At 34.7% G+C, this 15,498-nt stretch overlaps 1 protein-coding gene across 1 annotated transcript in view; it reads right to left on the bottom strand.

Moving 5' to 3' along the window:
• The window catches only part of LOC130893169 (vitellogenin receptor), a 98,318-nt gene that overhangs the window by 38,183 nt on the left and 44,637 nt on the right, over window positions 1-15,498 (bottom strand). The window contains exons 11-12 of the mRNA XM_057799048.1: window positions 12,994-13,138; window positions 6,197-6,393 (exon numbers count right to left, since the gene is read on the bottom strand). Coding sequence (XP_057655031.1) covers window positions 6,197-6,393; window positions 12,994-13,138 — 342 coding nt within the window. The remainder of the gene's footprint in view (window positions 1-6,196; window positions 6,394-12,993; window positions 13,139-15,498) is intronic.

The raw sequence follows: 15,498 nt of genomic DNA, 5'->3' as shown, positions 1-15,498 counted from the left end.
TTGTTGCATACCCAGTGCTGTGTCGTAGAGTTTTCTCAAGGCTTCAGAATTGCCAGCGACGAGATGGCGGTCACTTAGATTATATTATTTTGAAGAAATAATTTCTTATATTGTTATTTATGTTGAATAAAAAGTGCCCCCTTTTTTTCTCAGCAGTTTTAAAAGTTGAAAAAATTTATGACACACCCTGTGCAAAGTGATAAAGTTGATATTATTAAAAAATGATTTTAATGTGTTAAAAATTAGTTAGATGAACATAACAATACTATATGTTTGCGTGTTTTAAGTTTCATCCCAATGTTCCTGTACTCACTGTATAAGGGAAGGGTGTACAAAATGACATAGTGGGGTAAAATGACACAGCGCTCGAATACACACAAATTTTCGTTCGGAAGCGCTCGGAAACGAATATGCTATTGCGGAATGGGTAGCAGGTATGCTCCTTTACATTTAGTACCGCTTCGTCACTCAGAGTAAGTGCACGTCCGATTATAGTATTTTTAACCGCCAAAATTTTTTGTCGTGAAACATTAAAAACTGCTATAACTTTTTAATGCGATAAACTGTTGAGTTGGAATATTTATGTTGAGTTATGTGATTGTTGCTTTTAGAATTGAATTATTCAGATTTGTTAAGCGGGTTCTTGTTTTGGCAAAAATTGCATTTGTTTACATAAGGTTCATATGGGGTAAAATGACATAGAATGTGGGAGGGCAAATTGACATACTATGTCATTTTGCCCCATCATAATAAACGTATTAAAATATGCATTTTCTTATAGATAATGCCAAGAAATTACGTAAGAAAATCTAGTAGGCAATCATGGGATCCTGCTTCTATGTTAAAGGCAATAGAAGCTGTTAATAATGGTGAAATGGGGTGGCTCAAGGCATCAAAAACTTACCACATACCTCAAGCAACTCTAAGGAGACATGCCTTGCAAAAAAATAAGACTTTAAAAAAAGGCGAAAAACGACTGGGCAGGTTTAAAACCACATTTCCTGTAGAAGTAGAACGGCAGTTGGTGGAGCATTTAAAACTGCTAGAATCAAGGTTCTTTGGACTCACAAGACAAGACGTACTGGAGTTAGCCTACAATTTAGCAGTAAAAAATGGGTTTGAGCACCAGTTTAATATTCAGAAAAAGGCTGCAGGAAAAGACTGGTTAAGAGGATTTCGGAAAAGAAATCGAGATATAACACTGCGTAAACCCGAAGCTACATCGGCAGCGAGAGCGCAGGCATTTAATAAGCCTCAAGTGGCTCAGTTTTTTAAGGTCTTCGACCAGATCATGCAAAAAGAAAATATCGACCCCATGAAGATATACAATGCAGATGAATCTGCTCTATCTACAGTGCAGCGCCCGCAGAAAATATTTGCCGGTCGGAAGCAAGTAGGAGCAATCACCAGCGCTGAAAGAGGTTCTCATGTAACAGTTGTTTGCTGCATGTGCACCGCTGGACACTTTATTCCGCCTGCCCTAATTTTCCCCGGAAAAATATGAAAAAAGAATTGGCTGACCATGCACCTGCAGGAACTTTATGCATTGCCCAGGAGTCCGGCTGGATGACTGGCCCAGTGTTTTTACAGTGGCTGCAACATTTCCAAAAATATGTCAACAAGGCATCTCCCACTGAAAAGGTTTTGTTAATCGTGGATGGACATGCAAGTCATAAATTATGACCAAGCAATAACCAGATGGCTCAAAGCTCATCCTAGACGAGTTGTGACACAGTTTCAAATTGGTGGTCTGCTAAATGAAGCGTATGGAAAAGCGGCTACAGTCCAGAATGCCACTCATGGATTTGCTAAAACAGGCATCTACCCAATAAACCCTGATGTGTTCCCTGACTATATGTTTCAAGCATCTGAAACTACAAATATTGTAGTCGATGGTTCTGTCCAACAGGCTACAAATGGCCTTACCGATAATAATGCTCAACCTGGACCTAGTTCAGAAAATGCTTCCGCCATAGATCCTCCCGTCCAAAAAGCTGCTAATGTTCTGACTGATGATAATGGTCAACCTGGACCTAGTTAAAAAAATACTTCCGCCATAAAACCTCCCCTCATCATTCCTACAGCCACTCAGGAAAACTTGCAAAATTCAACACGTGGGGTTTGAATTTTGGTTACACCGGCTGATTTAAGTCCAGTTCCGATCGGATCATTTGTTTCAGGCCAGGGAAAGCGAAAGCCAAGGAAACGTCAGGGAACTTCCGTCTTAAACTCTACCCCAAATTTGGAAGAGGCCAAAGAAAAAAGCAAACCAAAACTGATAATTCGAGAAAAAAGAAAAAGGGTGGTATCAAGAAAAGTCCTTGCAGAGCCTGACGAGTCAGACACAGAAAAAGAGGCTTTTTCTGCCGACGAAGATGAAGACGATTGTGCTTGCAATTATTGCACAGAAGTGTATAAATTTTCCAAACAAGGTGAACTGTGGCTACGTTGCTGTTCCTGTCAAAAGTGGGCACATGCCGACTGTGCCGGGGTAGACAAAAAAACAAAAAGTTTTGTTTGTGAACTTTGTACAGACTAAAAATATATTAAAAAATATTGATGTGTCATTTTGCTCTCCAGGTGGGGTAAAATGAATTTTTCTTGTTCATTTTGATTTTTTTTACTAAAAATTTGTGTTTTATTTTATCGAGGTAAAGACTCGTCTAAGATGTTGCGAAAGGGTTATTATAGGTTTTGTTTAATATTCGTTTGAAAAATGCAATTTTTTGATTAAATTTTTCTAGTTTTATAAAATGTATGTCATTTTGTACACCCTTCCCCTACATCAAATTGAAACAATGACCTAAAAGATAGTAAAATTAAAACCCAAAATTTCATGGAGGAGTGAAGAGGAAAAGTATATGAAACAGGAAGTTATCTTCCTAGGTCATTTGCAACTCATCATCCTCTCAAAGAGTTGTTGTCACTAAAGGATCCAAACTCTAAATTGATAAAATAGCGATAAAACTGAAAATAATTTAACCCTCTGGGATGAAACGCTCTCCTACGATTCCTAAGAACTTGTTGTTGACGATTTATTGGAAGAAAGGGAGAAGCAATACTCAACACGAAATGGAAGAACTCAACAAAATCTATTTCTACTTCTTAATTTTTCATTATAGAAACTATGAACATGACACTAAAATTAGTAGAGAGAAAATTATTCAGAATATTTGTCAGTGCTCATCAAAATCCCCGGAGAGGGCGTGAGTTCGATTTACTCGTTACTTGGACGGCCTATTTGAGCGCTACTCTGGACAGAGTACGGAGGCTAGTCCCTCTCATTAAGGCACTCGGAGGAAAGTTAGAACGAACTCACCCCTCTACCCTACCTCATACATACTCCACGTTGTTGACGATTGGTCAGGGAATGATAGATCTTTAAGTTGTAGAAGTTAACCCACAACAACCCTAAGTTATATATTCTTGTCGGCGATAGACTAAAATTCACATCGACTTTTCCAAACAAAAACTATACAGCAATAAGGAAAAGACCTGAAGGTATATATGTATACAGACATCAACAAGAGGATCCAAGATATCAAAGAAAATACCACAGAGAGAAATAATGAGAAAGGAAAGCTTCAAAATAGTTGGTTGGAAAAAGCAAACTACTAACCAAATTTTCCACTAATATTGCTAAAAAAGAAAATAAAGTCACTATTAATACTAAAAACCTTAATATACAAAAGCCAAATTTGAAAACTCACCATATGAATTTAATATAAATCAACTGTCTCATAACTTTTCACAGATTTAGAAGCAGCGATATATTTCCGACTGGATACCATTCCAAACAGCTTAATTAGCCCAAAACAACTGAAAATGGTAGTGGGAGAGCATTTTTTCCATAATAGATACAACGAGAGTAATTACTGTTATAAACATCCATCTACTATACGTTTTGATCATACCTCTTATTTAAATCAATGAAAAAGTGAAGATTTTGGTGAATTATGAATCAAGTAAAAGATAAACCATTGATGTGGTGCAGTTCTACTAATTCAATTTCTGTTTAACAATTCAAAATACAACGTTCGATTTCATAATATTTTGATAATTTTGTACACACTCAATAAAACGATATAGAGAGGTGAACAGCAGGCAGCATCAGACTCAAGTGCTGAGACGAAGATGCAATCGCTGAAACACTCGGTAACGCCATCAATAAGCTTCAAGAGTTTGTCCAGCCAAAGATAAATGTCCACGAGGATATCAAAATCAAAGTAGCTAGTATTGGCAGTGGTTTCAGAAAGCTAAAGACGTTGGAAGAAGCGCGCCCTTTTAGCGTAGCAAAATCAGGAGACAGTTTAACGGAGGGTTTTGCTGTTGCCTGCAAGAATTACGCAAGAAGCTCTATCTGCGCCGAAAAGACAACACAAAATATCAGGATCATCAGGATCACATCGCTGGAAGTAGCAGATGCCCTTTCCTAAAAAAAGCATTCCAGAAGGTGAAAAAAAAAGAGTATGAAGATATTGCAGATAAACCTCAATCACTTTGAAGTGGCGCATAATTTGCTCTTGCGTGCGATAAACCTAAGGCTGTCATTTGATCATGTGACAAATACGCGTTTCCAAGACGTTGTCAATGGTATTGGAGTTGGTTTTGAGGAGGTGAAGCTAGGAGGAATAAACTTCTATAGCACTATGATCCACCCTAAAAAAGAGTACAAAAAACGCATACAGTTGTATGGAAAGCGAATAACTTTGATCCTGAGCAGAAACTATAATACAAGCAGAAGAGTGCAACATTGAAAAAACTCAACATTTTCACACATTAAATTAAAAAACTATCAAATTAGACCCTTCACTATTCTTACGAGGTTACGACGAGTGTCTCATATAAGGAAATTTTCCTATGAAGTTAAAACAAGAGACTAATGCTTCTCCCTAAGGGGAAAAACTTCCTGACCTCTCTATCGTCCGTTTTGCATGCTAGATACCGCGGAAATATACTGGAAAGGATTATCCACAGTAGGTTTGAAAGATCTATCGAATCGCTCTTCTCCCGTAAGCAATATGGTTTTCGAAAACGAAAAAACCACCAATAACTTCTTGGTGGTAACACTTCATATCAAGAACGCCTTCAATTCCGCTAAATGGGATATCTTGAGAGTCCTGAGCGACATAACCGTTCCAAAATACCTACTAAAGATAGTGGAAAGCTACTTGTCTGGTAGGATCCTGAAATTAGACAATAAGACCAGTCCAAAAGAGTACAGAATCACTGAAGGGATACCTTGAGGCTCCATTCTAGGTCCGCTACTGTGGAATGTCATGTAAGAGGTACTACTCAAGCTGGAATTTCGAGGGATGTCAAGCTTGTGAGTACACCGACGATATTGCCGTGGTAATCGTAGAAAAACATCTAGAAGAGATTAACTTAGCATTTGTCATTATCTTTGAGAAAATCAGACAATGGATGAACACGGTTGGATTGAAATTGGCTAAAAAGAAAACTGTGGCAGTGTTCATCACCAGTAGAAAGCAGCTGGAAACGATTACACTGCAAGTCGGGGCGCATGAAATAATATCTAAGCATTACATTCGCTACCTAGGTGAAATGATTGACCCTCGACTTACCCTCAAACAGCAGACACAGCTCTTGTGTGCCAAAGTGTCAGAATAGTCTTAGCATGGCTATGCCAAACATAGGAGGTCGAAAGCAGAAAAAGAGGAAACTATTCTCTACTCATCTGTAGGGACTCTACCCACTTTTGGCATTCCAATAATGTAATGACAGTATATCGACTGAGTGCCTTGAGAGTGGAAAGCGCTTTCCGTACGGTGTCGTCTCAAGACGCAGTGAACGTTATAGCTGAAATGCCTTACTTACTGAAGAGATAAGTGCCCTCTATCGACGAAAAGCAGTGAGCATGGAGAGGTATAAAATTAGGGCATAGGTGCTTCCGAGAATACCTGTATCGTTTTAAGCACGTCACGTCTCCGGAGCGCAGTAATACTTAACGGCAGTGCTGTGGGGAAAACAGAGGTCGAAGAGTGAAGAGTAGGTTCTTAGTCGATAGGGGAAACAAGTCCGTTAAACCAGGCATAATATCTTGTCCTAATGATATGTAAAAAGTACTTTCCAAACCTCAATGAAAACAAAAAAAGACACACTTTTAGTAGAAGAGAATACGCGGTAACGGTATTTAGTTTTCTTATGCACTCACATATAATTTCAAGTACATTACCTTCCGGTGCAAATGAATCTATGGTTCCTCTTTGAGCATCAGCGAAGAAAATTCGATTAAGCTCTCTATCGAACATCATAGAAATAGACCCAGTCAGTTGTTCTTCTATAATATGGGTTCTACCAGCTCCATCCATCGTGAAACGGTCAATGTGACTACGTTTTAATTCTTCATTATGAAAACTTATGAACATGACACTGAAATATATAGAGAAAATTATTCAGAATATCTGTTAGTGCGCATGGACATCCATGGTAGAGGTCGTTTATTTGGGTGTGCGATTTACTCGTATTCTTACTTGGACGGCCAATTTAAATGCTACTCCGATAGAGTAAAGCGAGTTTCACTCATTAAGGGTTTTGGAAGAAAGTTCAATCGCACCCACCGCTCTACCCTACTTTATATACATAAAACATACACCTGACTCATAATCGAATATCAAGCCTCTTGCACATTATCAATCACCTTCTTAAAAGGTTTTTGTCAGTGAGAAGTCAATCTTCAAGAGTTTTAAAGCTTTCCTCGACAATTTGGCTATAGCCATTAGGTGAATGCTAGCCCCATGCTTCATTAGTAAAAGTTTTATGCGCTTTCTTCTCATTAACTCTTTCATCAGCCAAATGACCGAAAACTGGAAGTATCCGCCCTTCCGCCTAGCCAATACACTCCAACAGCGCTTTGATTCGTCGAGTTATTTTGTGTTATTACATACTATTCTCTCTTCGAACTACCAAACTTTTTCCGGTCTATAGGTCTATAAATTTTTCATTACACACAGAAAACTGGTTACTTGAAAACATTTCCTCGATAGTTCCTTTCTTGTTTGATAGCTTATAAAAAACGTCGTCGGTTTTCTCAATACTGTCATCGCCTCTCCATCGACCAACTTTTGGAATTTTTATTCTCACTGTATTTCTTACAAAATATCGAAGGAGCTTTGAATTAGATAAAGTTTCATCTCTTTTGCTTGGTTTCCTAAATTTATTTTTGCATTTAGTCTGTTTGACTGTATATTTTTTTGTCACAAACAAAGTTCACAGATTATATTCACTAGTGTACTCGGATCATCACATTCTTTACGTTTATATATATATATATATATATATATATATATATATATATATATATATGCGTTTTCTCTGTAATTGTTATCTACATTTTCCATACTATCTTCCTGGTCACTATCCATAAACTAACTTTTGTTTTGTCCTTGCTGGGGTTGTTTTCCTATATCAAATTCCCTGTCGACTTTCTCCAGCTCGTCTTCGGTTCGTAAATTTTTATCATTTTTTTTGGAGAAGCTGATGTGGATAGACCGTCTTTAATATCATGTCGAAACATATCAGTATAGGGAGTGGGATTGTCAATTAGGTCCACTTAACAACGCTGTTCGCCCTTGAAAAAAGCATCGGTTTAAGTACAAGTCCTTTGAAGACAAATTTAAGTTTCTTGTGGCACCCTTTACATAAGCGCAGATATAATTTAATAACCTCTTGAATTAAATTCTTGTATTTTTTCTTAAACTCACTAAGCATAATGTGTTTACCACCATGTCCAATAGCCAAATGTGCATCATGCAAAATATCAAACATTCAACACATTAACAATTTAACTGATTCTAACATTTTTTGTTCGTTATTAAATTGAAATTTGTTTGAACTTTTCGAAGACACCACTAATTGAAAACTGCAATAACATGCTCCTTTAAACGTACGCATCCGGTCTCTTCAGTTACTGCACGTAGTTATAATGAAATATTATAGAAGAATAATCGCCCGATTTTACCCAAGCGAGAGCGGATATAACAAGTTTTGCCCGGATAAAGCCAGGTTTGAGTCTTTAAACTAACTATATATATATATATATATATATATATATATATATATATATATATATATATATATATATATATATATATGGGCGATGAATACATAAGTATTCGAAGGCTCGGAAAATGTTGAAGTTAGTCCACTTTTGTGTTTTCTTGTCACGTTCCCAATAAAAAACTACTCTATACTAATAATATAGCTGGCAAAGATTTCTTTACAATTCATATATATATATATATATATATATATATATATATATATATATATATATATATATATATATATATATATATATATATATATATATATATATAAACTTCTATCATTGTTGCGTCCATAAACATCCCAAACACATACACTATTGCTTCCTTCGAATTATTGCGTCCGAATATCGGACGCAACAATGTCAATCCATGTTTTTGTGGATTTTTGCCAACGTTTGTGAAAAATATTAACAAGAACAGTCAACAAAGGTTCCTACATTTCTATTTCTTTATAAAACTCAACGTCATCTAGTGATCTCTCTATGATTTTATTGGATTTTCTATTTGGAATTGGACGCAATAATATTACTAATATGGATGAAAATGTATATTGTTAGTTCATTGATTTTCCGGCAGAGTACCAAATATTGTATACACACTTAAGTATATATTTTAGAAACGTAATATGTTGTTGCGTCCGAGGTATGGCAACACTGCTCTCTATTTTTAGACCCAAAATATTGTGTTTTAACGTTTCTTGTGCTTGTGAGATCGTGTTATTCTAAGACATTGTTGCTTCCAGTGTGCTAATATGACAAGGCGCATTGATAAAATATTCAGTAACTTGAGTTTTGATACTGAAGAAGGTAAGTATTTTTATAATATATATGAAATTATTACATTCGTGATTTTCTTATGACTTTTGTCTTTATAAAAATTTTCAGTTACCTCCAATTACTAATAATTATTGGTAATGTCACTCATTGTCTTTTATTGAGTAAAAGTGATAGTTTTGAAATTTTGCAATTTAATTTAATTTTGTAGCTACTGAAAAACATGTTGTCATGTGTTAATTTTTCTACAAATATTTTTCAAATTCAAAATAGGTAAAACGCCTTCTCCTTCATTTTGTATTCCCAAACAAAACTAATAATTTCTCCATTATCCAAACGTTTTTTTGCTTTTTATATTTTAGTCAGAACTGAATATTACCTCAAACAAAATATTTGAATATGATAAAATTCAAATGAATACAGAGTCATCTCCATGTACACCGGAAGATCCTTTTAATGCTTCGTCAAGTGAAGATTCTCTATATTGTCCTAGTAGTGACGAAGTAAGTAAAATTTTTTTTCCATTTTCATTAAATTGTGAATATAGGTTTTGGACCTTGCCTGTGAGTAGATAAATATCCAGGCCCATACTGATTTCCCGGAAAACGTTTACTTTGTGTTGGGATTTGAAAGCGTCGAATTCTACTTTGTTAAGGGGTTTTAGAAAAACTAGTATTACTTTTGTTCTTAGTGATTATAAAAAATTGCAGAAATAGTCGATCAAAATTGCGGTGAGGGATCGAAGATAAAACCTTGTATATTATACATGGCATATTCTTGTTTTATAGTACTTTTGTCTGGTAAGAGAATTAGCATACAGCTCGTTCGGCAAACTTCCAGACGCGTACTATAAAACACTTATTATGGCACTAAGAACTTAAATAGCTATTCACTAAATTCTTTCTAGTTTTAGAAATTCTTATACATTTATCACCTAATTGGTTCACGAGATAATTCACGTTACATTTTTTTCGCAGGATAGCTGCTCAGATGTTGATGAGAATCCAGCACCGAAGAAGACTAAGAAACCTAATATAAACAAAAGCTCAACCCAGATGAAGATTACTACTGATTATGTTAATTCGCCCTCTATTGGAGTGTATGATACAGCTAAAGATAACGAATACGATTTAAATGTACCGAATACTTCAAGCAGTAGACAGTTGATTACTACTAAAACGATGGATGAAGACCAAGATTTATGTAACAATTCAAGGTAACCGAGTACTTTAAGTTGTACAAAACCAATTAAAACACCATATAAGAGAAAATCGGATCATTGTTATTATTGCGAAACTAAGGTTCTAAATTTCGGCCGCCATGTGATACGGAACCATTCAAACGAAATAGATGTAGCAAGAATTTTAGCAAAGCCCGTTAAAAGTAAAGAAAGAAAAGAGCTATTCAATGACCTTAGAAGAAAGGGAAATTATTTGGCCGACGGTGGCACTTGTTTTAAGCCTGTTAGGGAGGGTTATGTACCAGAGAGAGATAAAGTACCTTGTAACAACTGTTTAGGGTATTTTTCCTCGAAACTTTTATACAGACATAAGAAAAAATGTGTAAAGAGAGATTCTGGTAGCTCTCAAAATAGCAAACAGTTAAAACTATTCCATAATGCCAAAGTAGATCAACGACTGAAAGAGGAATTCCCGCATATTAGAGCGGACAAGTTGTCTTTGGAAGCTCAAAAAGATCCACTTATTTGCGAGTTCGGAGCTAAGTACTTAAAAACGCACCCTGAAAAACATTTTATTTACGTAACATCACGCAAAATGAGAGAACTTTCTAAAATCCTTTTGGAAATAAGAAAGTTGGATCCATCCATAACCACATTCATTTCAGCTTTGAAGCCAAAGTATTTCGACATTTTCGTGGAAGCCACAAAACGAATTGCTAAATATGATTCGGAACGAGATGTTTATCTGTCTCCAACTTTCGCCATGAATATTGTTACGTCTTTGAAACTGTGTTGCGATATTTACACTAAAAATAAAGGTACCACTTTATCTACTGCGGAAATAGAGGCGGACTTGAAAACGTTGATTCGTCTTTTTGAAACTAATTGGAGTTGTGAGATTTCTTCACATGCCAGTTACAACCTTAATCTTAACAAATGGAACAAAGTAACCATTGTACCTCTTGCCAGTGATTTGCGTTTATTAAGGAATCATCTCATCGACTTATCTGGAGAATCTTTAAGAGTCCTAATTAAAGGAGCTGAGGATATGAAATATATCATAGAAGATGATATCGACCATCAGCAATATCAAAAAAAGTCTGATACAATTCAAGCATTTAATAATCTGACATACAAGACAATATCAAAAAAATGTTAGAAGTTAGACACCATTTTGTGACCATAAATAACCCATATCTTTTCGCAATGGCGAATTCAAATTCACATTTGATAGTTATAAAGTGTTAGCCAAACATGCTAAATTATGTGGAGCACAAAACCCATCATCAATTACGTCAACCCGACTGCGCAAACATCTTGCAACTTTATCGCAATTATTCAACTTATCAGATGGGGAAATAGAACAGTTGGCGACATTTATGGGACACACAAGTGGTGTTCACAGAAATTCCTATCGACTACCCGATGATGTTTATCAAACGGCGAAGATATCTAAACTGTTGATGGTAATGGAAAAAGGCGGAGCAGATCAATATAAAGGAAAATCTATTGATGAAATAAACATTGATATGGAAAAAAATCTTCTAAGTGACCGAGACTCTGATAATGATAGTGACGAGGATGAAAATCCAATAATAAGGGAACTGTTAGATACGTCAAAGCCATCTGCTCAAGATTTTGTTCCAACAAACAACGTTGATGGGAAACCTGTTGCAGGGACTAAAAAGAAAAAAACTCGTAAACTGGTTCCTTGGACAGATGACCAAAAAAAAGTCACACTAAACTATTTTAAAGATCATATTAAAACTAAGAAGCCCCCTAAAAGATTCGAATGTGAAGATCTGAAAACAAAATATGAAAAAATTCTAAACAAAGATTGGCTAAAAATCAAAGTATTTGTTCAAAATTATTATACTAAAAGCAGAAAATAGAGTTGATAGTGCATATAAAGGATTTCTATTATATTTTAAAAAATCAATAAAACTGGTATAAATTTAGCTTCATGATTTATTTGTACTGTTCCCTTTCTGTCCCTAGCTATTGTCTCAATTTCTGTTTTCTCTTTATCAATATCCATATTTTCGATTTGGTCAATCCATTTCCTCCTGGCTATTCTCTTTAAAATACGATTAAAAAGTTGGTAACAATTGACTTTGCACGATTTATGGTTATTGTTGGATTGCGATGTTTCACAAGTATAGTTATCACTTTCCTCTGGAGGTATATTTTAGAGGCATACCTGATCAATCCCCACATGCTTTCCATTTTTTTGAGTCGGAAAAAGTGTATACCAGTTGCCAATTATTAGAGTTATTGCGTATTTTACATTGTCTTTTCCATATTCTTAAAATCAGAGATATATTTCTACAAGGAAACTCTTTTAAGATTATATACATTTCATGTGATATTTAATGATAGTATATTATTGCGTCCTGGCGGTTTGACAACACCGCACGGATGCAGCAATGTATGGTGTAGTCATTATATGGAGCTGACAAAGTTACTTGTTATAAGGAAGCAGCATTGTTGTAGAATGAATGAAAATTTGTATATTTGAAAATTGTGAATATCAATTATCTACATATAGTCCTATCCATCTACTTCATTGGTAAACCAGTATACACAATAAGATCATGGTTAACTCTTGGTTTTCTTGAGGACGCAACAGTGTATGACTTTTGTACGGACGTAATAATGTTTATATTTATATATATATATATATATATATATAAATTTTTTTAATTTCTTTTTTCTTAGACCTAAACCTTTTGATATATTAATGCATCTAAATGTTCTTGATTTTAGGTCTCTTCTGTTTTAACATTAGTTTTTTCTTAATAATTTTTGGAAGATAAAATTCGACGTTTCTACTTTTCTTTAAGTCTTTATTAAAAGATATTTAAATACATCAAGAACATTTAGATACATTAATGTATATAAAGATATATACTGTGAGTATTTTCTGTATGTATGTATTTGAGTTGTTCTTTTATAAAAAAATAGAACTCACCCTTCTTCTGGTACCAAAACAATACTTTCTGGAATTTCTCCCAGCGTATCATGCATAAGTACTTTTTTAGCCATTGTATTAAGGCTAATCACTTCCACAACGAGTCTGTCTAAGTCACATATATAAAGATTGTTACTCGTCACATCTAAAATAATATAAAAAAACGAAGTTTACAGATTATGTAGTGATTTTTTCCAATAATACACCAAATAATACTTAATATTCATAAAAATAGTTGTAATATTATACATATAATGATAGATTAATTTATTTTATTTATTCTGTTCTTACATGTAAATTATGTAATTGAATTTGTAGTGTTATGAAATTCATTTCTGGCTTTCTTTTCCTACAACTAAGTGAGATACTATCCATGTCATATTTCTAAATGTATTCACAAAACTTTCCCTCCAATTGTAGTCTATTCAGAGAAATGTGTTAGAAAAGTGGTCAGATCATAGTCACTGTCATTATACAGAATGGGAAAAATGGTCAAAGCATAGAATTTGTGACTTAATTACGACCTCTATGAGATATTGTCTGATATAAAATTCTTTTTTCTATCTCGCGAAAGAAGTTTGACGTTTTATAACTGTTGACAGGTGATAAAGTGTCATTACATATGAAATTACTTTTTTCGGTACAACAGTTGAATTTTCTTGTGAAATTATATTTCTTCCTGCCATCTCAACTTCCGTTGATGTACTAGGTCGCAAATCCAGTGTTAGTTTAGCACTACCACACGTTCTAAACACTTTATTAGCTATTTATGTCATGTGTGCTACCCATTCATCAAATTACCCTTCAGCGACCGTTGATGATCGCTGTGTAAGTGTAACAGACCATCTTCGAAATGAATGACCTGTATATAAGTTAGCATTTTTAAGTTGAAGAATATTAGCCACTCGGGAACCTTATAAAACTGGTTTTTACCCATAACATGATTGATACATTTTCCATTGTGATAAGCATGAAACAGGCGGCGATCCTTAACTGCTGCTGGGCGAATGGCTAATTCATGTAAAACTTAACATATTTTCAATAACTAGAAATCCACTGTTTACATCATGTATTGTTTCCTTGAGTTTCACAACTTTCCCGAATCTTTAATATTATCTTATGCTATCTGGCTGATTTCACAATCTTCTGCAATCGCAAATACACCAACAGCCTTGACCATTGAATAAACTTCATCGGTAGCATCATTTAAAAAATCACTAATTTGTGTACTCAATACTAATTTGCTCAATAGCGTTCTCAAAACAATTCCCAAACCTTTCAAAAGATACCCTTTATGGTTCAACATCGAAATTATTGGTAACCTTTGTGACAAAAATTTAAGAGTACTAATAATTATGATGACTACATTGAATTTAGTAATCTGCGAGCCAAAATTAAGAAAAATATACGTCGGAGTCATAATATATATCATTATACATAAAGAATGAGGAACAACAGCTAATAAGTGACCCTAAAAAGTATTGGCCCTATTTAAATACCAATATGAAAACTACCAGCTTAACCTTATAGTATGTCCTCTAAAAAAAGAACCAGATGACATTGAAAATGCTTTTGCTGATTATTTTCAGTCAGGATATATTACCGCATCTATACCTAATTTTCACCATATTGATTCAACTTTAAATTGTTTGCCTTCTGTTACTCCCTAGTTCACTGAGTCTGAAGTTTTCACTAGCCTCAAAAAATTAAAACCAAACTCTTTATCTGGTCTAGATGGGTTACCAGCGTTTGTATCATGAGACTGTGTGTCTCTTGTAAAACCATTGTGTTACCTTTTTAATCTCTCGTTAAAATGTGGTTAATTTTCGCTGATATGGAAAACTGGAAAAATTTGACTCATTTTTGAAAAAGGTAATAAGGTTGTTATTGAGAATTATCGATCCATCACAATTATTTCCAACTTTTCTAAGGTAGGTATTTAAAACTCTGCTTTAACAAGTTGTTTTCCACTATTTGAAACCATCCATATCTAATGAACAACATTGTTGTTATTCTGGTAGATCTACGGTCTTGAATTTAATATTTTTAACGCAGTATACTGCAGCACAATTGTATAGCGGGGGTCAGGTTGATGTCATCTATATAGATTTTTCCAAAGCTTTTGATCGCTTGGATCATGGCTTTCTTCTGATTAAGCTATCCAACATTGATTTAACTAATTCATTTACCAACTTTTTTATGCCATAACTTAGTTACTTACCATCATGGTTTCAACTCCATAACGCATATTCTGGAGTACCTCAGGGCTCAGTACGTGGGCCACTATTATTTTTAATATTTATGAATGACATTTTCTTGGGATTAAATTCTTATGTTCTTCTTTATGCAGATGATCTGAACCTGTATCATTCCATATCGAACATTAATGACTGCCACTTTCAATTTGTGATTAGTGCGATAGAATTGCAATCCCTCTCAGCATTTCAAAGTGTAATACCTTATCTTTCACTAGAAAACTTAACCCCCTTCATTTCAATGATCGCA

The sequence above is a fragment of the Diorhabda carinulata genome, chromosome 4 (assembly GCF_026250575.1).
Source record: "Diorhabda carinulata isolate Delta chromosome 4, icDioCari1.1, whole genome shotgun sequence".
NCBI lineage: Eukaryota > Metazoa > Arthropoda > Insecta > Coleoptera > Chrysomelidae > Diorhabda > Diorhabda carinulata.
The sequence above is the reverse complement of the archived record's forward strand: the minus strand, read 5'-3'. Positions and strand labels throughout refer to the sequence as shown.